Below are 26,314 nucleotides of genomic sequence, written 5' to 3' on the forward strand. Positions count from 1 at the left end.
ATACTCGTCAGGTTCGACCCGACAGGTTGGAAGGGTCGAACTCGGCCGGTTGGATTTGTTAAATTTTATAAAATTTGTACGGCCAATCGGTTACAATCAACGGATAAAGTGGTTGTTGGAGATCAATGATCTCTGTCAAGTGATAGTTTATCAATCCGACTGGTTTGAACTGTCAGGTCGACCGTTTTTTGAATTATATATATATTTTTAAAAATGAACGATCACGATTAGCATAATCCTTTGTAAATTAGCATAATTTATTTAGCTTTAAATTTAGTTATTCAATATCATTTTAGATTGATTAGTAAATCACTGGATAGTTTTTTTTAGTTAGAAGTACTTTGATATATTGGGATTTTATAGGGGTCAAATTGCAAATTCGCACCGTCAATCAATATAATGCGTACGAGGAGCCAAATATTTTTGAATTTCCCGGCTCGCACAAGCACAATATGTATCGCGCCAAATCGAAACCTATCCCCAGGTCTCCCGCCATCGCGGCGCAAACCTTCATCAACGTGAATGTGCGAGGGTTTACAGAAGTAATCCACACACAGCGCGGATATGGAGATCTCCAAACCTAAATCATTCTTCCAAGACCTCAGATCCAGAGAAATCAATGGATTTCGAGGTAGCCTTTCAATATTTCTTCGGAAATTCAGTGCCATAGATGGGCGTGAAGTTTTTCTGTGTTTAACATTTGTAACTTGCAGTAAGAAAGCGTCCCTATGTGGGCAGCAGCGATTTACAAGATCTCGAATCAATCGGAGCTGTGGCAGTCGAGCACCTCGGTGAACCCTCTCCTCCGATGGCCTTGTCGTTCTGCAAGGTTGATTTTGGAGTATTCTTGCAGTAATCGCATGCACGTTTATGCTTTTTGTGGAATTTTGTTGTGACAATGTATTAATGTGTGCTACAGACGAGTAGAAATGCTCATATTCTAGCTCTAACCGATGAACGAGGTTATGTCAACCTACTTCATACTCGAGGCAAATTTTCGGATTTATCCTCATTATATGAGAACGCAGGCAAGTTAAAGTGCGGATAGAACATTAGTGGTGTGATGAGGTTTCGGTTTTTGATTCCCCGGTTTTTCTGCAGAAAAATCCAAGGTTTGCGAATGGGTTGCCCATGATAATGCCATATTTGATGTATGCTGGATCAAGGTGCCTGCCTACTCACTTTGCATTTGTCCAACTATTTATTCTGTTATTCTCACATCATTCAAATGTTCACAACTATAATGAAAGAGTTACAGTAGCTTATGTACAATATTAAGCTATGAAGCAAAGTATATTCAACACTTTAAATTCTCATACAATCTTATGTATGAAGAAAAATATATTCTATCCTTTAAGTTCTCTTGTAAGAGAATGTACAGTTGAATGTGTTTTTTCAATAGAAAATGTATTGAAGTTAAGTACAACATACCACATAAACACCACATAAACATGAACAATTATTTGAAAAACTCCTAATTGTGCGTTTGTATGATCGATCATTTGAAGATATCAAAACTACCATATTGATGATTGACAACAACTAGAAGATAATTTATTGTCATAATTGAAGTCTTAAATAAGATCTTGAACTAAAGAAGCTAGCTTATCTTGATAGTTCTTCATATCTGGATATTAACTGGCATAGACTCCTTCAGAGTAGTAAATTATTGCTTGATTTTCTCCAGGAGGATACAAATATTGTAACTGCTTCAGGAGATCAGAGTGTGAGTCACCAATCTCTTGTGAATTCTATTATCATTTGATCGTTATTCCATAATAGATGGTTTTAATATATAATGTAAAGCTTTAGCGCCCTTCATATGTAGGTAATCCTGAAAAAAATGCACTAATTTTGTTTCCATCCTCACAAGTCTGTTAAAAAACTGAAGAAAAAGAGCTCTCTATATTTTTATGGTTACTTCATGAATTGATTATCATGGCACAAAATCTGCCTTTTGAGCAGCTTAAAGTTTGGGATGCACAAGATAAAAAATGCATTAGAGCATTGATGGGGCACACTGGAAGCATAAAGTCAATTAGTTGTCATCCTACTAATCATGGTAAATTCATGGTCATACAGTCCTGCCTCATGCTTTAGTTTTGTAGAATTTCTTCATCTCTCCCTTTTTTTTCTTCTATTTGACATTTAATTGTTTAATATAAAAAATGGCAGTTTGCACTCAGTTTCATGCGTTCAATTTCACTGGTTTAACCATTTATTTTTCTGTTCAACAGATATTGTTGTATCTGGTTCAAGAGATGGGTCATTTGCTCTATGGGACATCAGGTCCTCCAAAAATACTCATCAGAATTTTCGCATGTGGTAATTCTCAGCATCTTTTCTTCCAGCCGAATAAAATAGAAACACTTGAACGGTATATCGTTCTTTTTTGCTTATCTATGTGTTCCAGTATGCAACTCTTGATTACAAACATATGAAATAATTCATGGTTGGTCTAAGATCGGGTTCACAATGAAATTTCATTACTAATATGATGTCAATGGAATAAACTTGAGCCTTTAGTTTTACTACCCCGAATTATTTTGCAGGCCCACTTCTGTAGTTCACGAGGCTCATATTTCTCCTGGTAGAAGACGACGTAGGCGCACAAAGGTAGGTTTGCTTGTTGATTGCTCTGTTTGTTCTCTAGTTCTGCTTTTTCCTCAACTGAAGTAAATTTTTTTGCCAGGCTGAGTCCATGAGCATCACATCAGTTCTTTTCCTCAAGGATGAAGTTTCTGTTGCTACTGCTGGAGCAGTTGACAGGTACATAAGGCTTTTTGATGATTCATAACCATGTGGTTTTGTGTGTTTGGAGCTTTATATTAACGACAGTCTCTTTCTCAATTTCCCTAAAACACTCAGCGTTGTTAAATTCTGGGACACCAGGCATCTTAAAGCTCCAATTACTCATGCATGCCCTAATCTGGAATCATTAAGTGAGAGGGTAAGGTCTTTCTCTACATACCGCGTAATTTCATTTTTTCTGTCTTGAACTTTACAGTATTCGCACTGAAGTAGTGTAACACTGATGATTCTCTGCGGCAGTTAAGATATTTATTTGGATTTCCAAAATGTGCCTCATTTGAAATGCCATAAATATCTCCTAATTATCTTGTAGTTCCTAAAGATTAAATTCACAATGAATTTCAGAGTAATCAAAGTATTCTTTTGCAGGGAAGACGTTCGAGTGGCATTTCTAGCTTGTCTCAAGATTTAAATGGAGTGTTCATTACAGCCTCATGCATGGATCACAGGTGGGAAAAAAAAATTCTCGAAGAATGTCTTCATTTGACAAGCACCGCCTATAGAATGATATCATACACTGCCATATAAACATCCTGCATGAAAATAAATTTCGAGTTTCATTTATCGTTTCTTGTTGTGACCGCACATTCTGGTTGTATTCAGCAATACTGCCTTTTGTTATTGCAGAATATACCTATATAATGTACTCCAGCTTGAAAAGGGACCAATAAGAGCTTTCTCTGGAGGTAGAATCGAATCATTTTTCGTAAAGGTACAATTATTTAAACATTTAGGCTTTAAACTCAGTTGTTGATACTTGACTGTCTGATGAATATGACAATTACTCTTATTACAGGCTGCAATCAGTCCCAATGCAGCTCACATTCTCAGTGGTTCTAGTGACGGTAATGCCTATATATGGCAGGTGAATAATCCTCATCTGGATCCTGTCATTTTGAAAAGCCACGATGGAGAAGTCACAGCAGTGGACTGGTAAGATTTAGAATAAACATTTTTCTGTTCTACGGCGAAAATCTAACTTCTAATTGTAATTTACTCCCGCTAGGTGTCCTTCCGAGATGGGGAAAGTAGCTACTTGCTCAGATGATTTCACTGTAAGCTAGACAATTATTCGATCTATTTTATGTTATTCTGAAAATTCTCGCCACCAATATAGAGGTGAACCAGAGGGGGAAGGTCATTGGCCTTCTTCCCGCTTGACTAAAATCTTGGGTCACCCCAGTAAAAATATACTAGATTCTGACATTGCATTCACAGCATACTGTTTTTTATTTAAATGTTGGTGAGAGCAACCTCAAACATTCTTGAAACATGCATCTAAGTTTCCAAAAATCTGTTAGGTTCGTTTTTGGAACATTCCGAGCAGTTGTTACTCAAATACACGATCTCCTTCATCAAGTCGAAAGAGGATCATGGCATTTCCGAGCATGAAACAGAGAAAATTGTTTGTGGCCGATCCATCATGTTCAAAATACGAAAGCGACTGTATACTTTCAGATGAAAGACGCCATGTCAACTCACCTGCAGCTGCACTCATCCTGCCTGAGGTCTGCACCCCAAAATCCCAAAAGAAACCATTTTCCTTGAGCTTTGAGGTAAAAGAACATTTAGAAAAAAACCCCGAAACCGGCACAAATAGCCCTTCATCTGTTCTTAATCCTCCATCTTCATTGAAGAGAAAGACAATCCGAGATTACTTTTCTGTTTCCTGATAAAGTGTTCTTTTTTTAGATGAATTTTAACAGTCGTATAGTTTATGCCTCTGTTTCTGTTGCTGTATATGTTGGCACTCTGCGGCAGGCTTGATCGATAGAGTAATTTGATATACTTGGGATGGAAAATCACATTTTTGTCGAGCATTATCTCTGAAAGATTTTGTAATTTTTATTTGACGGAAGATGTTCATTCCCTTCTGTCTGAAAAAATAGGATGCATGTGAACTCTAGTTTAGGCAGTTTTAGAATTGATGAAGATTTTGCATTCTTTGCCAATTCCAATTGGATTTATCTCAGTAAATGTTGTGAAGCGTGGCAAAGTTCAAACGTGAAAAAAATATTAAACTTTCAATATAATTTTAATTATCTCGAGCTAATTGATAGATAAGAAAATGTAAAAACAAAAAATCTAAGCTAATTGTATAAATTTGATATTGGGGGAAAGTGAATGAGACTGCGTTTTTTGTTAAGAATTCGAGATGGTTTGAAACAATCTAAACATTGTAATATCATAATTTAATGGTGAAATTAAAAAGTAAGTGTTTTCCCCCTCATTTAGCGCATCTGATCTCTTTTTTTTTTTTTTTTTTTTTTTTTTTTTTTTTTTTTTTTTTTTTTTTTTTTTTTTTTTTTTTTTTTTTTTTTTTTTTTTTTTTTTACCCGAGTTGCATTTTGTTTAGATGTATTCTGAAAATAAACATTCGCATAGAAACTCTACATAATTGAAAGGATTCGTAAAATATGCATAAATCGACATAGTTTGTAATTTCTATCCTGTAATGATTTTATAATTTATAGTGATCGATATAGAACACGTACTGTTGTTTATATGCATGTGTCGTGTTTGTATGGAATTTTATTTTCGGAGAAATTCATTTTCGATTTGAAATTAAAATATTTATAGAACATTTAAGAAATTATTGAAAATCGTAATTTGTTTAATTTTAAAATTATGTCTTAGAATTAACATATTTTTTGTTTGAAAATTTAAGCTTAGTTTGTTTGGAAAATGCCAAAAGAAGATTCAACCCATACCATACCATGTGATAAATAAAAACAAAATATGCAAAAGAAACTCAGGGGTGGCAATGTATCACGCAACATGTAATCCATGCAAGTCCTCAGCTCAACACGTTTCACTTCCCCTTCTTCCATAAATCCTCTCCCCCATCTCCTCACCTCTATCCACTCACTCATTCATTCCACTCCTCTGGATTCTTCATTTCTCAATAATTCTCATGGCAGATCGAGATCGAGATCGTGGTCAACAGTACCAACTCTATCCCCAGCAGCAGCAGCAGCAGCAGCGCTACGAAGGCGGCCTCAAGAATATCCTCCCACAAAAGGGCCCCTCCGCCTCCCAAGTGCTCGCCATAGTCACCCTCCTTCCAGTCAGCGGGACCCTCCTAGCCCTCGCGGGGATCACACTCGCCGGATCTCTCATCGGCCTCGCCGTCGCCACCCCGGTCTTCCTCATCTTCAGCCCAGTTCTTGTTCCCGCCGCCATCCTCATCGCCGGGGCAGTGACGGCGTTCTTGACATCCGGGGCATTTGGGCTCACAGGACTCTCGTCCCTCTCGTGGGTCTTGAATTCGTTCCGCCAGGCCACTGGCCGGGAGCCGCTAGACTATGCGAAGCGGCGGGTGCAGGAAGCAACGGCTCAAGTGGGAGATAAAACGAGGCAAGCGGGAGAAACAATCAAGGCTAAAGGTCAGGAAGGAGGGCGAGAAGGTGGCCCAACTGTGGGTGCAGGTGCCGGTCGACCTGCTTGAACCAACCGGGCTCGTAGTAGTAGTATTGATAATAATAATAATAATAACACAGAAGTGTATGTGTGTGTTTTGTTCAGTGTATCTCTGCTTGTTTGTTGGTAAATGTGATTGAAGAACATTTGCTTTGTAGCTCCAACTGATATCCCATCCATCCAAGTTCTATTTCGTTTCTTTTCTTTTTGTTCAAGTATAATTTCAAATTAATCTGTTGATAATATAATTATATAAAATATTTATTCTTTAATTAGTAATTGGTTCGATTTTCATTCCAATTAACTTTTATTAAATACATTATTTTTGTATTAAACAATTCATTTCTTCAAATGGTCGGAAAGAAACTAATAAAGATTATGGAAATTTGGAGAAAATGAATATTAAGGATTTGTTTGAATTTATTAATTTTAATATATTCAAATATATTTTCTTTGTTTTAAAGAAAATTCATCTATTTCTTAAGTTAATAATAAAGATATTTGAAATTTATTTTACTTGTTTAACTAATGTTTAAATAATTAAAGTTAATTATATCAGATTATTTGTTATAAAGAGCGTAATTAATCATAAACAGTATTAATTGTAGTTTGCGAGCACTACTATGAATATGAAATAAAATTACATAACGACAAACTTGGTTTTAACTACGGTACAAAATTGACCTGTGATATTATTAAAAAAAATTAAAAATAACCAAAAAAAATATAATTTCATAGTTTCTCATTATTTTTATTTTATAAATATCATAAATAATTAAATATATATAAAAAATTGAAAAATATGATATAAATTGTTGCTATAACTTTTTATTAGAATTTGATGAATTAACCAAAGAAACTCAAAATATGAAATTAAAAAACTAAAAAATTCATTATTAATTGATTCACTGGGATTATTATTGACAATGAATTAGTGTAAATAATTTCTCAATTACAAATTTTTTCTCAATTACGATTTTTTTTTTCCAATTTTTGACCAAAACATCCATGTAATAGATTGGGTTGATAAGAGAAATTAAACTCAGTGATTATTTAACTTTGATTTATATATTATATCGTATATTCTATCAACTCGCAATATGTTCGAACAAAAAGCGTTGACAACCTCCTAACCATTTGACCTCGTGTTCATATATTCTATCAACTCTCGTATAACGGCAGAAGCAGAAAAAAGATGTAAAACAAAACATACAAAAAAATGGGCATGTATTGAAAAAAACACAACCGAATCATCTCTATACAAATATACTAATTTCACATCAAAATTTTCTCTATGTACCACCGCCTCAAGAATTTCAAGAAAACATGTAGTTATTTTGGTTAAATTCGAGGTTAAGTAGACGTAGAATGTTTACTCGAATCAGCAGATTCAACACCACTTCTCGCTGTAACGTTTTCTGGTTCACCATTTTCTGAGGCAGCAGAATTCTGAATGGCTGCAGTTACTTCGGGACTTTTCAGATGAGATGAAGGATTACCAGGGGCATCACCTTCTTTGGCAGAAGTATTAGATTTGAACCATGTGAACTGCAAAGGGTAGCCTTTCCAGGACTTACCATTTACGAATGCTTTCTCAGCTGATCGACGAGTTGCAAAAGAGATTCGAGCTGAAACACCACGGGCTGATGGAGCATCATTACCCTCTTTGGGCTGCGATTCTTCCAATTCCACAGAAGAAAGATCGCCGTAAGTATTGAAATGTTCTTCCAGAGAAGCAGCCTAAAAAGAAAGATTTATAAATGACTATAAGCTGGAACAATGACAAGAAAATGCAGATCTAACCAAAAAGAAAATACACAACCAAAGCACTGTATTCAGAACAGTTCTTGTCTTCTTGAAGATAATTATCATACAATTCTAAGTTCTAAACTCGTTTGGTAAGTTACATTGATCTCTTTCTTCTCCACTCTCTCTGCATCTCCACAATGATAACAAATGCAATCGCGCTTTTTTGGACCAACGAGTGTTACAGAGGCGGAGATAAGGCAGGGAGCTCTACCGGTCACTGGTCTTATGATCTTGGAAGGAGACCACAAGGGTTCCTTTGGGTTAAAGGATTTGAACTTGTTAGAATGGTTTTGAATTCCATGAATTTGAAATTTCTTACCTCACTATGAGTTTGGACATGAGTGATTATAATAGAATTCAAATTCTCCACAAATGGAGTCATTTGAAATTCATATATCAAATCCTTCTCTCTCAAATTCAGATCACTCCATCCAATGCAATTTAAAAGTTCAAAAGCAAGACATTTACATGTACTAGCCAGTAAAATAATCCAAGAAAGAGAAACAGATGAGAATGATAGGATTTACATTTGTCAGGCCGGCAGGCAATGGTGAGACAATTTTGAAAGCCGTAGGGCGATTGTCAAGTTTGAATCTGTTTGCTACAAAAGGTGCCAGAGGTGCCCAGGGATGACTTGAAGGTCTCAAGCTCAAACGTTCACGTGCAACTGCAGTCGAAGTTGAAGAAGAATGTGGTGAAGCATGTTCAGCCGGTTCAACATTCTCAGCAACTGTGTTAATTCTTGGTGATGATATAGCAGTTTCCGCTTTTGAAGCTGTAGACTGGTAAAACATAAAATTGTTAATTCTTGGTGATGATACATCAGTTTCTGCTTTTGAAGCTGTAGACTACAAAACATAAAATTCTTGGAGTCATATGCTCTACAATTTTCACACATGATTAAGTTCCGCCACAAAGTTTTACAGACAAATACAAAGATAAGTGTATTTATAACTTCGCAAGTAATACTGGGGCGGCAACAACATGTCCATTTATAATGACAACAACCAGAGAAGATAAGAATATTAAATATAAAATCACACATGAACTTTAGCCACATGACACATGTTTACAATTTAGAAATAATTTACGCAAGGAAAAGGATAAATAACAAGGCAAGGATCCAAAAACTTCTTCAAAACATTTTATTGTATCATGGCCTGAATGAAGTAATGTGGCTGCTTACTTGTTTATCAAGTTTGTCTAACTGGCGCCGGAATTCATTTCGTTTCTGATCAAGCATCTCCTGCTTTTTACGAAGTTCTTCCTTTAAAAGTTCCAAGTCCTCCAGCTTCTTTTGTTGTATAGAACAGGTTTTGGGACCATTATAGCTGACAGGCCTAGGATGATCATAGACTGGCACTTGAGAAACAGACATATGGATGCTATTATCCTTGATACCTGCAGAATAAGGATATTCTTTCCGCTTGTCAGAAAGGTAGGAAAAATCAGGACCAAGCGTCACTCCAATAGGAGTTGTTGACAAACCAACACTGTTTATTGTATCATTCGGAATGTTATCTCGATTTGCCCACCGGAGTTTGATGAAACGATTCCCCATTACAGCATCAGGTGCCTTCAACGCAACTTCTGCTTCTTCTGTTTTTGAAAATTGAACAAAAGCCCGTTCACTATGCATTGGAATATAAATGTCAATGATCTCACCGAATTTCCGGAAATGGGTGAGAAGAGATTCCCTTTTGTTGTCTTTCCAGGGAATTCCATTGACAAACAGAGTACAAACTGCCTTATGTGATGGTTTTTGGGAGTCATGAGCAAAATTACCATATGGTTTAAGAGGCATTTCTTTAACTTGTGGACATTCATCAGTTACCTTGATCTGCTTCTCCCATGGAGAAACACCTTGAAGATCTGCGTTTAGTGCCTCCTTTTCTTCAGAATCCTTTTTCTCCTTCACCCCTAATCTATTTTTTGAGATACCTATTCTCCTCCACACCGATGTACTCAGAGATCCAGAAGCAGTGGCACTTCTGACTGGACGCTCATCAAATCCTTCACATGGTTCAATGTGTGGCCTATCAGCAGGGTCCATATCCAGGAAAGGCTCTGTTTTATCAGCATTGAATTGATTAAGTGATGGGAGTGATGAAGTTACAGGGTTATCACTTGTCCATAAAGGCTGATCAGGATCATACACATCAGATCCCCCTACCAACGAATCACCTGCAAAACCACATGTAAGGCCCAAACCATCTTGATTTGATCCAGGCTTGCTACTTGTATTCGCAAAAGAATCTGAAGAAGCAGCAGTTACAGGTAAAGTACCTTGTCCAGAATAAGTCCCCAGAAGCTCCGAACCAGGAAGTGAAACAGGGAGATTGAACTGAGAAAGGCTCTGCAATTTTAGAAACAATTATTAGCGAAGCAGTTCAGACATGCCAGGCCCATAGAAAATATGAGGAACAGCATGAACCATTTTGGATATAAAAGATCATGGGCATTGAGACAGACAAATTAAAGAATTATCACTAATTAGAAGTGGCAAATTCTACCCATGTATACAACCAGTGAGCACACATACTATGTTCCTGAACACAGACATTTGAAACACCGCAATCGAATCAACTCTTGAATAATAAGTAAAATTTCCAAAAAAATGCATCAAGCATTTCAAAAGTTGAAGCGAATTCCTTGTAATAAACATTAAACAACTGGATGGTACACACACCTGAACATCATCAATAATGATACGATTAACACCATGCTCCATTGGGCATAAGTTCCCTCTCAAGCAAAACCCAAGCTCCTCAAAGTCTCTACAATGTTTCCGTGGAATGCCAATATTCACAGAAGGACTAATGGATGGCCTGAGAGCCGCTTGCAAGCCACATGAATGAAGTGCATCCAACCCACCATTAGGTGCTCCTGGAAGCAGTCCAAATGCATTCCAAGACAAACTCTGTGCATTAGCGATGTTTGGCATCCCCCTACCTGCAACCAGACCAGAAGGAACAGGTCCTAGTGGAAACATATGAGATGTAAGATCCACTGAGCCAAGCCTATAATCATGTGGGACCCATGCCCCAAATTCTTTTCCCCTACTTCTAACAGTGTGAGCTTCACGAGGAAGTGGCTGATTTTTACTTATTCTTTGATTTAAATCCATGTGAGCTCTGGAAAATGAGGCCTGATTTGGACATCTCCTCTCAAACCTTGACAGCAACTCTCTCCCTGAAGTCATGTCATCGCCCTTGTCACAATAACCATTTTGAAAAGGCTTACCCCTTTTCCTATAAGGCCTAGTAAAAAAATGATCCAGAGAATCCCCAGCTAAAGATTGAGAATGTGCTGCCCGTTTACGATGTTTATGGTTCCGCTCAACATCCTCACCTTCACCTTCACTGGTTTCTTTCTTCCCAGTATCACTGAGTACATCAGAAGCCAAAATGCCTAAGTTTTGAGAAGAAACTCTCGCTTCCATGAAATCCTTTCGATGAGTATAATGTATTATTGATGTGTCGTAGCAAAGTTTATATACTTATTTCTATGAGGAACGGGAGAGTTAATTAACTCGCATAGTTGACTAGAATGGTGGTCACCTGAAAGATGTATGCATAAATAGAAAGGCGGTTAGATCCACAGTAGGATATGAGTAAAAAATATATGATTAAGTAGTTACTGATTTCGTCAACAGTAACAAATAAATAAATAATGGAAAACTATTACTATGACAAGAAAATCTTATCAACATCATGAATTACCAAGTAACAGTTCAAAATTTATCGGTATTCAAAAAGTTATAAGCTGAGAATGCGTAAGCACAAAGACGAGTTATACATAAGCTCTCAATATAACTGCGAACTTTCCAAAACAATAACACAAGACAAAAAGATAGAGAGGACTAAAAGAAGAACTGGATCTACGAATATACCGGGATTGTTAGTGGCAGAATCTCATCGAGATCTGAAATGATTTTTTTTCCCTCATATTCAGTTAAGCTCAAGCTCACTATTTATTAGAATTTGAATTCAATATGTTTCAAAACATCACGCCGTTTTGGTTACTACCAAATCAGGAAGTCTATAAGAGCAGAATCTCACCAAGATCCGAAATGATTTTTTTTCTCATATTAAGTTAAGCTCAAGCTAGCTATTTACTAGAATTTGAATTCAATCTATTTCAAAACATTGCGCTCTTGCGTTTACTACCAAATCAGGAAGTCTATAAGGAAATCCTTTTCTTTTTGACAATTTCGGAATATCGGGAATATGCTTGATTGCCACACTTGAAAGCAACAAAGTAGGTTTCAGTGGCATATCAATAGTTAAGAACAGACATTCATCGTGGAATGTATTTGCTTCAGATCTATGTTTGGCATCAATACGCTACTACAGTAATTCAGACGAACCAAGTAATTGATTTCAAGCACATGCTAACGCGTAGCAATCGATAAGTAAAAACAACATTAAAATTAATTTCTCTCAGCATTAAATTTTGTGAAATGGAAAATTAATTGCAGAATCTCAAAATCTTCTTCAATCATTATTCCATGTGTAAGTCTACTCAAGTTGGATACTTGAAAACAGCACGAAGGAGAGCTCTCTTGTCAGTTGCTCTCCTTGAATGATCTGTCTTTACTCCATTTACAGTTATGGCTTAAATTATATTTGAATTATTTAGATGGTCTAATTGTTGGGAGTATCGAGACCGTTAACATGCGTAACACAGAGAGTTGAAAATAAATGACATATGTCGTAACTCATACCCGACATATAGCTTTCTACAATCGGTCTTTAAAGCACAAAATCCAAGCTCAATTCTTTCGAAAAACAGTTGCACCTCGACCAAATCCGTTCTTATACAGCAGAAAATTTGAAGGAGGTAAAAACAAGCGTGCAAAACTACATTACAGAAGATTTTGCTGACAAAACTATTTATATTGATCCCTGGCTGTCCAAGCATTGCATAATCACAACCAAACTCAATCAAGAATAAAGTGAAGCCCAAAATTCAACAAGACTTGGGAAACTTCTCTATTAACAATCCACAACAACAACAACATAAACACATATATCACTATAGTTTTGATTTCACAATCCAATCATAGCAAAAAGAAATAAACAAATAGATAAATAATTGTATAAACCCATCATAATCAAGAACCCACCTGATCTCCGCAATAAAAACTCATACGAAAAACCATCATTCACACCAAAAACGTTCTAAAATCGAGATAGATAAAAGCAAAACCTGACAAAATCTGAATTGGGTCCTAAGGTTTCGATCCCTTTGTTTCGTCTAACTGTACAATTCAAAGAAGTTTGTTTCACCTACGTTGTGTGCGTATTTATAATATGCACGTTTTGCCAGTTCTCTTTTCTTATTATATATCTGAAATACCAAGGGAAAAAATACAGAGCCCTGTGGGAGAGGAGGGTTTACAAGATAAATTTGGTAGAAAATACTATTTATAATAATAATTATTATTAATTTAAAATTATGATTATTATTCTCACCATATACCTAAAATCTCCACATCTCTAGTTTAGCTATAAAACAGAAAAATACTAGAAAAAATAAAAATAAATTTCTTATGTCAATTTTTTTTTAGTCTGTCAATAATATTATCTTTTTTCAATGTCAATAAAATTCTTTATTATTGTAATTATAATTATTGTTTTTCCAATGTGAAGCATTATTGATAATAAAATTAGATCAAAATGTTACCTTCGTTTTATAAGGTAGACTAATCCATCCCGTATTTTACTAANATATGAATCACATGCTTTTTCTGTAATTCCAACCATTGATATCTAATTTCAAAGTGAGTCACAATGGCTTTTAAACAATATAATTAGGATTAAATCACACCAAAACATAAAATCATATCATCTACAATAATAAGTATAGAAGTGGGATAAAAGATTTAATGTGAGATTTATCAAGGAATGTATATCTTTGAAAGGTATATGATTAGTTGAGAGTTAGTAACCGTTAAAATCAGAGTATTCTGGGTGAAATACTTTGCATTCTCAGTTCTTTTGTATACTTTGTTATTAATAAAAAGTAATATCCTTGAGAGATTTAGGATGGATGTAGCTCAAACCATTATAAATATTGGTGTTTATCTTATTCATTGTTGATATGACTTATCATGTTCCACTACAATGTTACCTCATTTATTTATGTGATAGCCCAACACATTAATCAGTAGCAGTTCGGCTCCGTCTCTAGTTAATTATGTCTCACAATAACCGCAATTGGGCTTTAATGGAAGAATAATCAAGAAATGAGTTGCTCAAATCCAGCTACCAAACGAACTCCTTAGCAAAACCAAATCTCCAACGTGAAAACCCACCACAGAAACAAACAGGTTCCGACATAAGGCAAGTTTGGAGAATGAAGATTTTGCCTAAAGAAAAAGATCAGTATACATAGGATCGGGTGGTGGAGCCTCTGGATGCAAAGAATGTTGTGGAATCGTTTGGAAATGAATCCAGTTTTGTCTCCTTCTTGGGTAATGAGAAAGAAGCTACAAGGTAATCAATCACTTGAAATGAATCCAGTTTTGCCATTTGCTTTGGGAATGTGTTCGAGAAAAAGGTGAAAAAATTAGCAGAAGAAACATTTAATAATTGAGTAGCAAAAAGAAAAAGATAGACAGTGATATGAAGAAGACAAACAACTTATTGCATTATATGATTGAGAGGCATTTTAGGAAGTTTATGTAAAAAAAAGAGTAACATTTGCATTCTCCGCGCACGCAGACACAAAATAGTGATTGGGAGGGCTTGCAAGCTAATAATTCAAAAAAGTGAGGACCGTCGAGCCTATTAAAATAAAACAAACATTGTGTGAGGCGTTCTCATGAGTCGTATTTTGTAAGACGGATATCTTATTTAGATCATCTATGAAAAATATTATTTTTTATGCTAAGAGTATTACTTTTTATTGTGAATATCGGTAGGATTGAGCCGTCTCACAGATAAAAATTCGAGAGACCGTCTCACAAGAGACCTACTCCTAAAATAATTAAGCGATTATTTGCCAATTAAAATGTTTATTGGAGTTCCATACACATTTAACCCAATATAATTCTTTTATTGTGTCGATCAATTTAGTTAAAAAGTATTTCTTATATTGAGGTGAGGTTTCATAACGAAGATTTAACTTTCTTATTTACTTGAAAAGTTTTGTCTCGGGATATAGCAAATATTGCTTAGTAAAACATAGCATTTATCTTTTATAAAAAAATATTTATCGATAACAATATGACTCGATTTTTAAAAATTACGTCGGATGCTTTATTGTTTTTCGATTATGTTCTTTTAGCGAAAATTGTTGCTCTTCGACAATCCACTTTACAATAATTTTGTGTCACGTTGCAATTCATGGTAATTGAATATGTGATCTTGATCCGATATCAATGGTAGATACATGCATTTATCGCTTTAACAGGAAGTAAAAACGATGCAATTCAAATATTTAAATCAAATTGAAATCCAAACACCATATCTTGATTGTTATATGCGTACAACGTACATTGTATAACACAGAGTCGTTGGATCATGTTGACTCAGTTGATGTCCACTTGTCCAAGTTTTTCGTTGTGCACGGGGTGTAAAAACGCAGAATATGAAATGCCAAATTCGGCACGAATTATTTATATTCGAGTTTGAACTCGATTCGAAATTCGAAAATTTTAAATTTTTTTGTTCGAATTCAGTCGAACAAAAACTCTAGTTTAAGTTCGGCTCCAAAAATTTGAACAAGTTCGTGAACTATTGTTCGAAAGACTCGAATTTTATTTATTTATCGATTCTCCCTAGTCGTGAACTACACGGTGCTGGGCCTTTCTCATGTTTAGTAATTACTATAGCTTATTTGCTTTGAATTTTTAACGTTGAAATTAGGTCTATAAATTCAACGAAATCATTGAAAGGAGTTCCGGAGAATTGACAATGGAAGCAGCAGCATCGTCGGCAATCGTTTTCCCGAGGTGAATTCACTGCTCTTCAATTTTTTATTCGTTCTTTAACATATTTGCACTGCCAAATTGTTTGGGGTACTTCAGACGTCTACTACATTCATACTCTAATCCCCATTTTCTACAAAATTAAATGCGGACATAGTGAAATTGGGAGAGTCCAGATTAGGACACTTCGTGGTTTTGTGAAATTGCGTCTAGTTCCATTGAAAAGAGAGAAATTACGATCGGGATTATGTTTGGCCACTGCAAATGGTGGCTTCAGGAAGGCGCTGAATGGAGTTACTGAAGGTGACGGAGTGATAATTGTTGATCATGGCTCGCGTCGGGACGAATCCAATCTTATGCTAAGTAAGCTTCTTCTTTAGTTTTCTTCGTGATTTAGTACCGTTGGTTGTGAATGTGAATTTAGCAATTTAGATTCTGATCCTTTGTTCATGGAACGGTTTAAAAATTGGCGAACAACTAGTGAAAACTAATTATGTCATCATGAAGTCAGGAATCATGCTGATTTGTGTCATATTGGGATATGAAGATGAAGCACAAGGGATCGAGCGTGGTTTGGAAGTAACAATTTAGAGACTTTGTGACTAAGGCAATTTTTCATGATTATTTCTTAAGACTTTTTGATTTAGAGATTGGTGTTGTTTCAACTGTATGTTTAGCTCAAGTAAAATGGCCTTTTATGTTTCATCTTTTAGTTCATCACAACTTCTGGAGACATAAGAGGGAAATGGCGCTTTACTCGATTTGTATCCTAATTTTTTACTAACTGGTTATTGGAAGTAGCTTATGTTTGTAATTTAATTAAACTCTATACCATTTTTACAGATGAGTTTGTGGATATGTTCAGAGAGAAAACCAAATATCCTATTGTGGAGCCTGCTCACATGGTATAAATTTCAGTATACTAAGCGAAAGATTGTAAACTGCAAAAGAATTTTCCATATATGAATAAATGATTGCAGTAAAACTTTGTGTTTCAGTTCCTAATAATTTATTATTTTACAAATTAGGAACTTGCTGAGCCGTCTATCAAAGATGCCTTTGATTTATGTGTTCAACAAGGAGCGAAACGTGTTATAGTGAGTCCATTTTTCTTGTCTCCTGGAAGACATTGGAACAAGGTAACTATATACTGGTTTTTGATACCATCACATGCATTGGAACCAAGTAGTTGAACCTGGCTATGGGATTTGACAGGATATTCCATCTCTAACAGCGGAAGCTGCAAAGGAGCATCCAGGGGTATCATACATTGTTACTGCTCCACTCGGTCTCCACGAACTGCTCGTGGTAGGATTCTTGGTTTTTCTTGTTTGTGTTCAATGTATTCACCTTAGTTAGATTGTATTTGTATCTAGTACTTCATCGAGTGTAAATTTTCCTCTCGAAGCTGGCAATAAGTATGTGCCACAGTGCATAAAAACCTTGCACAAAATGGATTTTTTTTGCCATGTTCAGCTCGACTTCTGTGTCCTTTCGCTTGCATTTTCCCTTAAACCTCCCGACGACAGGTTATATTATCAGTATAATGGCCTTATGAAACCTCTGTATTACAGGATGTCGTAAATGACAGAATAAACCATTGCTTGAGCCATGTTGCTGGCGTCGCGGATGAGTGCCAGGTTTGTGCAGGAACAGGAAAGTGCCGGTTGTATAATTAGCATAGCCAGTGGCTTAGAAAGTCGAGAAGGCGAAATATCACTGGGCTAGTGGTGCATTTAAATTCGGGATGGCATGACTCAATTGTTCGTGAGCTCGAATGAAGGCAAAGTTTTCAGCGGTACCACAGTGGTCCTTCTATATTGTGTAAAACGTACCAGAGTCCAGACCAAATATATGTTATATATAATATAATGAGTTTTTGATAGGTTCCAGTCAAAGCCTAATATTAAAGTACGAAGTAAACAATTTCTCTTCGGGTGAGAACAGACCATAATTGCTTGAGAAATTTCTCTGCTGTCATCTTTATTCAATCGAGGAGTTTAAATACAAAATATTTCTCAATCGCTCATCTAATTTTTATCACTAAGCATTTACTAATAAGTTAATTTACTCTATCCAAACAAGAGAATTTTGAAATCAGTCGACGCAAACACAACTATAGGGTGACGAGGAAATTAGCTGGGTTGATTTTTTTTGTCATTTTCAGACATGGGAGATGCATGCAAAATCGTGTAATTTTGCATTGCTACAATCTCAACGTGGAGTGAGTATAATCAGCTGCCTATCTTCAGCATGACAGGTCTTTTGAAAACAGGAAAAAGGCTCAAAGCCTACGTAAGCAAATGCATTTCTCAGCTGCAGCATTTGACAGAAGAGAGGTTAACCAATCATGGAAATGCCCTCCATGGTCACTTGATCAAAATGGGCCTCGCATCCCAGAAATACATTGCCGTAAAGTTACTGATCATGTATTTAGACTGGAGAAAATCATTCGAAATAGACCGGATGTTGAAGGAGTTTAATGGGTTCAATTTAGTCGTTCATAACTGCTTGATCAATGTGAATCTCGAGTGGGGTAATATTAATGAAGCGTGCCGGTTGTTCGATGAAATGCCTGAGAGAAACGAGGTCTCCTGGACTGCCTTGATTTCGGGATTACTGAAGCATGGATGTGTTGATGAAGCTATGTGGTATTTTGGGAGAAACCCTTTTCTGAATGTGTTTTCATGGACTGCAGCAATCAGTGGATTTGTTCAAAATAGGCTGAGTTTTCAAGCAATTGAGCAGTACAAGAAAATGCTTCGATCTGGGGTTTTGCCTAATGAAGTTACGTTTACTTCTGTTATTAGGACTTGTGGAGATTTGGGTGATTTTGAATTAGGAAAATGTATTCTAGGGACGACTGTTAAGATTGGTTTTGAGAATTATTTATCCGTTCGCAACTCTTTGATCACTTTTTATTTGAGGTTTGGTGAAGTTGACTTGGCAAGGAGAGCTTTTGACCGGATGGAGGAAAGGGACGTGATTTCATGGACCTCCATACTTGACATGTATGTTGAAATGGGCGATTTAAGTGGGGCTCGCCGAATTTTTTATGAGATTCCCGAGAAAAATGATATTTCTTGGAGCGCAATGATCGCAAGGTTCAGTCAGAATGGCGATGCAGAAGAGGCATTGAGTCTATTTAGACAGATGATACATCATTCGTTTAAACCAAATGTGTCGTGCTATTCTAGTGTGATTAATGCATTAGCAAGCCTGGAGGCTTTACAGGCGGGAAGGAATATCCATGCTCATGTGTTGAAAATGGGTATGGACGTGAACATATTTGTTGGCAGCGCACTTGTTGATTTATACAGTAAATGTGGAAATACTAAAGCCGGGCGATTGATGTTCGACTCACTTTCCGAAAAAAACACCGTCTGTTGGAATTCGATGGTCTCTGGTTACAGTTTAAATGGCCAACTTGCCGAAGCAAAAATGCTCTTCGATCAGATACCTAACAAGAATAGCATCTCTTGGAACTCTTTGATAGCTGGTTACGTAGAAACTGAGAATTTCGTTGAAACATTTGAAGTGTTCAATGAAATGATTTTGTCCGGAGAACAGCCGAGCAAATCTACTTTTTCAAGTGTTTTGAAAGCTTGTGCTAGCTTAGCTTCGTTAGAGAAAGGCAGGTATGCCCATGGAAAGGCTGTAAAACTCGGGTTCCAGCAAGATGTTTATGTGGACACTGCTCTATTAGACATGTACGCTAAATCTGGAAGCATAGAGTGTTCTAAAAAGATCTTTGCTCGAATGAAAATGAAGAACGAGGTAGCTTGGACTGCTATGATACAAGGGCTTGCAGAAAATGGATTTGCAGAAGAATCACTCGCCCTGTTCCTGGAAATAGAAGAAACCTCATGTGTTGTTCCAAATGAATTAATGCTATTGTCAGTCCTATTTGCTTGCTCTCACTGTGGTTTAATCGACAAAGGTCTTGACTATTTCTATTCTATGGAGAAGATTTACGGGATAAAACCAAACGAGAGACACTACACGAGCGTGGTGGACATGGTGGCTCGGTCAGGACGACTTTCTGAAGCAGAGAAGTTCATCGAAAATATGCATTGTGCCCCTGAAGGGAACGTTTTAGCTGCCCTTCTGAGTGGCTGTAGGATGTTTGGAGACGATAACTTGGCAGATTTAACGGGTAAAAAGATGTCGACAATGGTGGAAACTAAGGCTGGAGGATATGTGTTGATGTCGAACATTTATGCTTCTAGTGGGAGATGGATGGATGTTTTGAGTACAAGAAGATTGATGGATGAGAAAGGAGTGAAGAAGAGTGGGGGTTGTAGTTGGATTGAGGTTAGGAATGGAGTGCATGTATTTTATTCACGCGATGAAACACATCCTCAATCTGCTCAAATTCATGGGCTGTTACATTTACTCAATTTACAAACATGACCTTATCAAGCTTTTGTCATTTTCATTTACTTGGAGAAAACGTGTTGTTTATACAAAAATTAACTATAAAGCGATGAAGATTTAACTAAATCCATATTGAGTAGGTCTCTTGTGAGACGGTCTCACGGATCTTTATCTGTGAGACGGGTCAACCCTATCGATATTCACAATAAAAAGTAATACTCTTAGCATAAAAAGTAATAATTTTTCATAGATTAACCAAATAAGAGACTCGTTTCACGAAATTGATCCGTAAAACCGTCTCACAAGAGTTTTTGTGATCCATATTCGAGGCTGTCATAGTTTATTTGTGTTAAATTGAACAGAAATGAAAAGTAAGATGTAGATGAATATTTCATTAAATTTGTGCTATATTTTGCCTTTAAAAAAAATTGTAATATACTTTGCCTTTTGAGAAAAGATAAGAGATGATTTTCGAAATTTTAAAAAAGGTGTTGGGTTTAACTATTAAAACTAGTGAACTATATTATATAAGTAATGCGATAGTAATATTATTTTTTATTTCACTAAAGACTCAATTTTATGTTTAATTTAATAACAATTGAAAACTGATTAAATTTGAGAAAGGAGGAGGAAAAAGATAAAAAGATTAGAGAAGAAAAAATAGGATAATTATTAATTTGAAATTTAACTTAGGAAGAGATGAATTAAATTTTTGAGTAAAACGAGAAGAAATTTTGGTTCACACTCCAAACCTGTTATTATGAGGTGTATTTAGGTACGTAAATGAATTGAGTCAGTTTACGAACTTTTCGAATCGACTCGATAAATATTTGATTTGTATTTGAATTTATCGAACTCGATCCGAAATCGAACATATTCGAATTTTTTTCGAGCCGAACTCGAGCTAAAATTATTTTGTTCGATAGTTCATAAGTTGTTCGTGAGCCTTAATATTTTATTAGTATAATATAATTATATATTAAATATTCATACATTTCAAGATTTTTGGACGTTTCGAGCTTTTGGCAGTTAAGAAACTTTGTACGACATGCTCGTTTGAAAAAATATTGACAAAGAAAATCAAATATGTAGGATCGATTGCTTACCGCTTTACCAAAAGCTATAGCTAGCAGTAATGGTGCAATTCAAATCTTTTAAACCGCACAACAGCTCAAGCACCACGGTTCGATCGCTCTACCAAACAGAGACAATTATTGCACCCAACAAAATACTTAATCATTGTCTAATGACATATATTTTCACTGATTTGGACAATCATTTGGAGCCGAATACGGTGGCTTTTAGAATATTAATCACTCGACCTATTCGGATATATTATCATCGGCATAAATCCAATGATGCATTTTAAACAATTTATAAGTTATCAAATATATTATTTCGAAATTTTAATACACCTTCTAAAAATTATTTAAGCTGTTATAAAGTGCTTATAAAGTTCATTCGATATAGGATGAACGGTATATATATTGTGTATTATATGTTTGGCTTTTAAATTATTTTTAATAAAATTTAGAATTATAGTAGAAATTTATATATTTTTTCCATATAAAATTTTCTGATATTATTGTTTATAAATAAATAGGGTTAAAACATAACAATTGTACTGCCTTCACTTGAATAGTTTGGCATTCCGCTGTGGTTTTAAAAGAAAGGAAGTCTCCAGCAGATTAAACCCCGCGAGCTCCCTATAAAAGCCAAACATCACCGCCATGATCGTGGCAACTGCAACTCTATCGTCTCCGCCATTTCTCGCTTGCAGAAACCGCCTAAGCTCGCTAATCTTTTCGAATCCGAGATTTTCCGCCGGAATGTCGTTCAAGGACCCCCGTGCTCTCTTCACTCGCCTCCCGAACGCCTCAGTTCGCTATTTTTCGGCCGCTGTCAGTAAAATCCAAGTTCAGAACCCTATCGTCGAAATGGACGGTAGTTTTTCGATTATTTCAATCTATTCTCCGATACAATGGATATTATTGATGATGGATTGATGTTTTTTTTATTGTTTTGTTGTTTAGGCGATGAGATGACGCGAGTCATCTGGAAAACGATCAAAGACAAAGTATGAATTGCAGCACTGCTTTGTATTTGGTGTTTCTCATTCATTTTTTTTTTGTTTCTCGTTTTTATGTTTAGTTCTGGCTCTAACGAGTAGTTGTTTGATGTTGATTATCACAGTTGATATTTCCGTACCTGGAACTGGATATAAAGTATTTCGATTTAGGTATATTGAATCGCGATGCGACGGATGACAAAGTTACTGTGGAGAGTGCTGAAGCTGCTCTCAAGTGAGTCTGTTTATATTCTTAATTTTTAGTTGGGAGTTCAATTTTATGGAGCATCTCTATCACATTTTCAGTTTGTATTAATCAAGTCAATGAAATATGTGGAGATTAGGTTAAAATTGAGCTGTAATTTTATTTTGCTATATGTTGAGTGTGAGTTTAATTGTTTGTTACAGTCGTACATTTTTTAATGATTTTAAGGACCACAACATTGGAGACGTCATATCTATGAATAGTACTGTAGTCATGAAGGAAGAAGCGACCAATCAAAGATTCCAGTGTGACCGGAAGCTTCGTATTATAAGATCCATTAGATAAACAGTTGCTTGTCGCACTTATAAGGATTTTATATTGGATTATAGTACAGATGAATTTTGCTATGCTAACACAACCTGAGTGCTTTTATGTTTTGTGTTTAGGTACAACGTTGCCGTAAAATGTGCTACAATCACTCCAGGTTAGCTATTCTAGTACATATTCTATGCATTAATCTACATGTTTTATGATGATTTGAAAGCACATAGGTTTGACGACTTTCAGATGAGACCAGAGTCGAGGAATTTGGACTGAAAGATATGTGGAGAAGTCCCAATGGAACAATCAGAAATATATTAAATGGTCTGGATGTAAAACATACTGTTATGTTCTCCATCATCAAGGCATTATTATTTCTTGTCCTTGCTGAGTTTGTATGTTCCTGATGCCTTTATCTAGGAACCGTTTTTCGTGAGCCTATTTTGTGCCAAAACATTCCTAGACTTGTTCCTGGTAAGATATTTCTTCTTATTCGATGAGGAAAAGTGCAACATTTTGAACTGTTGTGATACTGTTACCCATTTTACAGGTTGGAATAAGCCCATTTGTATTGGTAGACATGCCTTTGGTGATCAATATCGTGCTACTGACACAGTCATTAGGGGACCTGGAAAGCTTAAAATGGTTTTTGGTGAGGAGATGATAATGCAGTATTTCTATCAAATACTGAATTTCAGAATGAGTGGTGACATCGAAGCTCTTCTGTTTGGTTATTAGTGCCAGAAAACGGTGATGTACCACTAGAACTGGATGTACATGACTTCAAAGGTCCCGGAGTTGCCCTTTCTATGTTTAATGTCGACCAGGTACGTCTTTTTGTTGATTTCCTTGAAACATGCTACCTTTTCATAAGGGACGTATGCAAATTTTTTCCTCCTTATCTAAATGTCTTTGATTAACTTTCAGTCTATTCGAGCATTTGCTGAATCATCATTTGTAATGGCCTTGGGGAAAAAGTGGCCTCTCTACTTGAGTACAAAAAATACCATCCTTAAGAAGTATGATGGCAGGTATTTGAAGATCATAGCATACTTGTTCAACATTTTTCACTCGTAAAGAGTCTGGATTTGCTTAACATTTTGACCATTGTCAGGTTCAAGGATATATTTCAGGAGGTATATCAAGAAAAGTGGAAGGAAAAATTTGAAGAGCATTCGATATGGTTTCTTTCTCTCTCTTTTAGGGTAGTCATTGGCCTACCTTCATTGTTCTCTGTATTATTATTATTTAATTAACAAAGACTTTACTCTTGCATAGGTATGAACACCGATTGATTGATGACATGGTCGCTTATGCAATGAAGAGTGAAGGTGGATATGTTTGGGCTTGTAAAAATTATGATGGAGATGTTCAAAGTGATTTGCTTGCCCAAGGTGATTTTCATCTTGAAAAAGAATAAATTCTTATTATTTTGCCATGTTTCCAATGTGGTTTGAATCAAAGGTCACTGAAAAAAATAGGTCCCTCAATTCTTATTATTTTACCATGTTTCTAATGTGGTTTAAAGATGCATAGAATATCATAAATATTGGGAGAATTACTGACGTCCATTTACTTTGCAGGATTTGGTTCATTAGGACTCATGACGTCTGTTTTGGTTAGTCCTGATTTGGCACAAGTTGTAGTACCTATGAAATCTGTTGGTTCGTGACTTGGGTGGTCTATACTTTCTGCCTTGCAGCTCTCTGGCGATGGTAAAACTTTAGAAGCAGAGGCTGCTCATGGGACTGTGACCCGGCATTTTAGGTTGCATCAAAAGGGTCAAGAAACCAGCACAAATAGTATTGCATCCATATTTGCCTGGACACGAGGCTTAGAACATCGGTTAGTTTAGCTCTGGATATTAGTAGTTATTGGGTGCGGGATCCCTGTTTTTGAGCTCATAACCCTGTCAATCTGCCACAGCATTATTTTTCTATTCAGCCAGAGTCTTGCTCTTGCAGTTGGATGCAGTTATTTGTTTCTGTTCTGTTTTACTTGTGATTAAACTCTGAAACCAGGTTTAAAACATGAAAAACATTATAGGAAGCATGTGATAGAAAAAGCCTCGTGTATTTTATAATTCAGCTACTGAACTAAATATGGTTTTGCATTTCTACATCTCTCCCAGTGCCAAGCTCGATGACAATGAGAAGCTGTTGGATTTTGCTCACAAGTTAGAAGCAGCATGCGTTGAGACAGTGGAATCTGGAAAGATGACTAAAGATCTCGCCATTTTGACTCATGGGCCAAAGTAAGTGGCTGTTTTTCAAAATAACATACTTTTCTAATGATGAAAGAAAGTTGCTATAAACGAAATCTTGAAAGGTATTTTTTCTGTGTTAATAGTGTTTTCAATAATGTTATTATACGGGTTCCGCTGTCAACTGTGGCACTCATGTTGTTGCGACAGAATATAAATGCAGTTGCATAATACTTTACTAACATTTACTAATAATATACTACTTCTGTTGAGAAATATATCTTGTTACGGTGCCTCGTGTTCTGGTTTTTGTTCAGGGTGTCAAGAGACATGTACTTGAACACTGAAGAATTCATTGATTCTGTCGCACAGAGTCTCAACTCAAAGCTTCATGATACGGTACCCGTTTAAAACATCGGTTTTAGTTATGAGCATGTATCCTATTTAGTGAGCCGATAGAGAGAGGTGGGGTGGGTGGGTGTTTATACTTCCTGCTTGGTTCTGAGAGAGATGGATCTTACTCTTGTAGCTTTGACCTTCGGCTTCTTTAACCATGATGGCGTGTATCCGATGAACTTCAGTGAGAATCTACATTCACCTACGTATGGAGGCTTTGATAGATCCAACTACTGTGTAGCCAAGCAAGTGGGTAAGAACAAGATGAAGATTTTGTTGGATAAAATTTGATGATTTGATGTGTGTGTGTGTGTGTGTGTGTGTGTGTGTGTGTGTATTTCCTACTAATGATTTTAACTGCATTTGAAAATTTTCTTAACGTTTGACGGGCAAAGTAAATTAACTTGTAGCTTTGTTAATGCATTTTTCAAAAACAATTTTGTGCAATTGTGCCTTGGTCGTGTTATCTCAGCCACTCAGAGAATGTGAGAGAACAGCAGGCTAAATTCGAAAGTCAAAACCAGGTGATGGCTGAATGTTTACTGTTGCTTTCTTAATATTTTTTTCGAAATAAATATAAAATAAAAACTTATGTTGTTTCATTGCTTTTATATTAAAAATATATATTTGGGTTATGAATTATTATTATTTTAACTAAGGGGCTGGGGTTTGTGGGCTTAGAACACATGACTGGGAGTGGTGATGCCACTTGATTGAGATTAGAGTGGTCATTGGCGTTTCGATTTTAATCATATCTCATCCAAACTT

At 36.0% G+C, this 26,314-nt stretch overlaps 6 protein-coding genes across 8 annotated transcripts; 5 read left to right on the forward strand and 1 right to left on the reverse strand.

Annotated features, from left to right (window-relative positions):
* The first annotated feature begins 448 nt into the window (after positions 1–448).
* LOC140959924 (uncharacterized) lies at positions 449–4,765 on the forward strand. The gene is made up of 15 exons (XM_073417980.1): positions 449–631; positions 714–829; positions 920–1,028; positions 1,102–1,166; positions 1,688–1,726; positions 1,966–2,062; positions 2,238–2,325; positions 2,553–2,616; positions 2,693–2,769; positions 2,869–2,950; positions 3,181–3,260; positions 3,439–3,523; positions 3,608–3,744; positions 3,818–3,866; positions 4,113–4,765. The coding sequence occupies exons 1-15, from the start codon at positions 565–567 to the stop codon at positions 4,482–4,484; spliced, it is 1,527 nt and encodes a 508-aa protein (XP_073274081.1). The 5' UTR covers positions 449–564; the 3' UTR covers positions 4,485–4,765.
* An 893-nt stretch (positions 4,766–5,658) lies between these two features.
* On the forward strand, positions 5,659–6,431 carry LOC140960274 (oleosin H1-like). Its single transcript, XM_073418481.1, has one exon. It carries the CDS (start codon positions 5,726–5,728, stop codon positions 6,257–6,259), a length of 534 nt encoding a protein of 177 aa, XP_073274582.1. The 5' UTR covers positions 5,659–5,725; the 3' UTR covers positions 6,260–6,431.
* A 938-nt stretch (positions 6,432–7,369) lies between these two features.
* LOC140960500 (zinc finger CCCH domain-containing protein 41-like) lies at positions 7,370–13,450 on the reverse strand. Its single transcript, XM_073418787.1, has 6 exons — positions 13,252–13,450; positions 10,730–11,600; positions 10,327–10,396; positions 9,227–10,224; positions 8,568–8,822; positions 7,370–7,971 (listed from the first exon to the last, which is right to left on the reverse strand). The coding sequence occupies exons 2-6, from the start codon at positions 11,480–11,482 to the stop codon at positions 7,585–7,587; spliced, it is 2,463 nt and encodes an 820-aa protein (XP_073274888.1). The 5' UTR covers positions 11,483–11,600; positions 13,252–13,450; the 3' UTR covers positions 7,370–7,584.
* Positions 13,451–15,854: 2,404 nt separating this feature from the next.
* LOC140960502 (sirohydrochlorin ferrochelatase, chloroplastic-like) lies at positions 15,855–17,726 on the forward strand. 2 transcript variants are annotated; one of them, XM_073418790.1, is made up of 6 exons: positions 15,855–16,000; positions 16,134–16,339; positions 16,820–16,881; positions 17,005–17,115; positions 17,192–17,284; positions 17,551–17,726. In XM_073418790.1, exons 1-6 carry the CDS (start codon positions 15,963–15,965, stop codon positions 17,653–17,655), a joined length of 615 nt encoding a protein of 204 aa, XP_073274891.1. In that variant the 5' UTR covers positions 15,855–15,962; the 3' UTR covers positions 17,656–17,726. The 2 variants fall into 2 exon arrangements, with proteins under 2 accessions (XP_073274891.1, XP_073274892.1); XM_073418791.1 differs by having other exon boundaries at positions 16,254–16,339.
* A 356-nt stretch (positions 17,727–18,082) lies between these two features.
* Positions 18,083–20,440, forward strand: LOC140960501 (pentatricopeptide repeat-containing protein At2g13600-like). The gene has a single exon (XM_073418789.1). The coding sequence runs from the start codon at positions 18,230–18,232 to the stop codon at positions 20,387–20,389; it is 2,160 nt and encodes a 719-aa protein (XP_073274890.1). The 5' UTR covers positions 18,083–18,229; the 3' UTR covers positions 20,390–20,440.
* Positions 20,441–21,998: 1,558 nt separating this feature from the next.
* LOC140960368 (isocitrate dehydrogenase [NADP]-like) lies at positions 21,999–25,832 on the forward strand. 2 transcript variants are annotated; one of them, XM_073418619.1, is made up of 16 exons: positions 21,999–22,297; positions 22,387–22,430; positions 22,547–22,656; positions 23,073–23,110; positions 23,194–23,271; positions 23,368–23,421; positions 23,498–23,599; positions 23,686–23,774; positions 23,875–23,978; positions 24,062–24,130; positions 24,226–24,341; positions 24,531–24,565; positions 24,650–24,792; positions 25,079–25,201; positions 25,468–25,549; positions 25,680–25,832. In XM_073418619.1, exons 1-16 carry the CDS (start codon positions 22,084–22,086, stop codon positions 25,683–25,685), a joined length of 1,407 nt encoding a protein of 468 aa, XP_073274720.1. In that variant the 5' UTR covers positions 21,999–22,083; the 3' UTR covers positions 25,686–25,832. The 2 variants fall into 2 exon arrangements, with proteins under 2 accessions (XP_073274720.1, XP_073274719.1); XM_073418618.1 differs by having other exon boundaries at positions 25,468–25,832.
* Positions 25,833–26,314: the final 482 nt, after the last annotated feature.

The sequence above is a fragment of the Primulina huaijiensis genome, chromosome 15 (assembly GCF_012295235.1).
Source record: "Primulina huaijiensis isolate GDHJ02 chromosome 15, ASM1229523v2, whole genome shotgun sequence".
Lineage (NCBI taxonomy): Eukaryota > Viridiplantae > Streptophyta > Magnoliopsida > Lamiales > Gesneriaceae > Primulina > Primulina huaijiensis.

What these genes read in the sequence shown, in the direction of transcription:
- LOC140959924 (XM_073417980.1), top strand. Translation starts at nt 565, where the DNA reads ATGGAGATCTCCAAACCTAAATCATTCTTCCAAGACCTCAGATCCAGA. An exon ending in AGAAATCAATGGATTTCGAG is followed by an intron (nt 632 to 713) that starts GTAGCCTTTCAA and finishes TGTAACTTGCAG; the next exon opens with TAAGAAAGCGTCCCTATGTG. An exon ending in GCCTCATGCATGGATCACAG is followed by an intron (nt 3,261 to 3,438) that starts GTGGGAAAAAAA and finishes TTGTTATTGCAG; the next exon opens with AATATACCTATATAATGTAC.
- LOC140960274 (XM_073418481.1), top strand. Translation starts at nt 5,726, where the DNA reads ATGGCAGATCGAGATCGAGATCGTGGTCAACAGTACCAACTCTATCCC.
- LOC140960500 (XM_073418787.1), bottom strand. Translation starts at nt 11,482, where the DNA reads ATGGAAGCGAGAGTTTCTTCTCAAAACTTAGGCATTTTGGCTTCTGAT. An exon ending in TAGACAAACTTGATAAACAA is followed by an intron (nt 8,823 to 9,226) that starts GTAAGCAGCCAC and finishes ATGTTTTACCAG; the next exon opens with TCTACAGCTTCAAAAGCGGA. An exon ending in TGCCTGCCGGCCTGACAAAT is followed by an intron (nt 7,972 to 8,567) that starts GTAAATCCTATC and finishes CTTTCTTTTTAG; the next exon opens with GCTGCTTCTCTGGAAGAACA.
- LOC140960502 (XM_073418790.1), top strand. Translation starts at nt 15,963, where the DNA reads ATGGAAGCAGCAGCATCGTCGGCAATCGTTTTCCCGAG. An exon ending in CTGGAAGACATTGGAACAAG is followed by an intron (nt 17,116 to 17,191) that starts GTAACTATATAC and finishes GGGATTTGACAG; the next exon opens with GATATTCCATCTCTAACAGC. An exon ending in GTCTCCACGAACTGCTCGTG is followed by an intron (nt 17,285 to 17,550) that starts GTAGGATTCTTG and finishes TCTGTATTACAG; the next exon opens with GATGTCGTAAATGACAGAAT.
- LOC140960501 (XM_073418789.1), top strand. Translation starts at nt 18,230, where the DNA reads ATGACAGGTCTTTTGAAAACAGGAAAAAGGCTCAAAGCCTACGTAAGC.
- LOC140960368 (XM_073418618.1), top strand. Translation starts at nt 22,084, where the DNA reads ATGATCGTGGCAACTGCAACTCTATCGTCTCCGCCATTTCTCGCTTGC. An exon ending in AAGTGATTTGCTTGCCCAAG is followed by an intron (nt 24,342 to 24,530) that starts GTGATTTTCATC and finishes TTTACTTTGCAG; the next exon opens with GATTTGGTTCATTAGGACTC. An exon ending in ATTTTGACTCATGGGCCAAA is followed by an intron (nt 25,202 to 25,467) that starts GTAAGTGGCTGT and finishes GTTTTTGTTCAG; the next exon opens with GGTGTCAAGAGACATGTACT.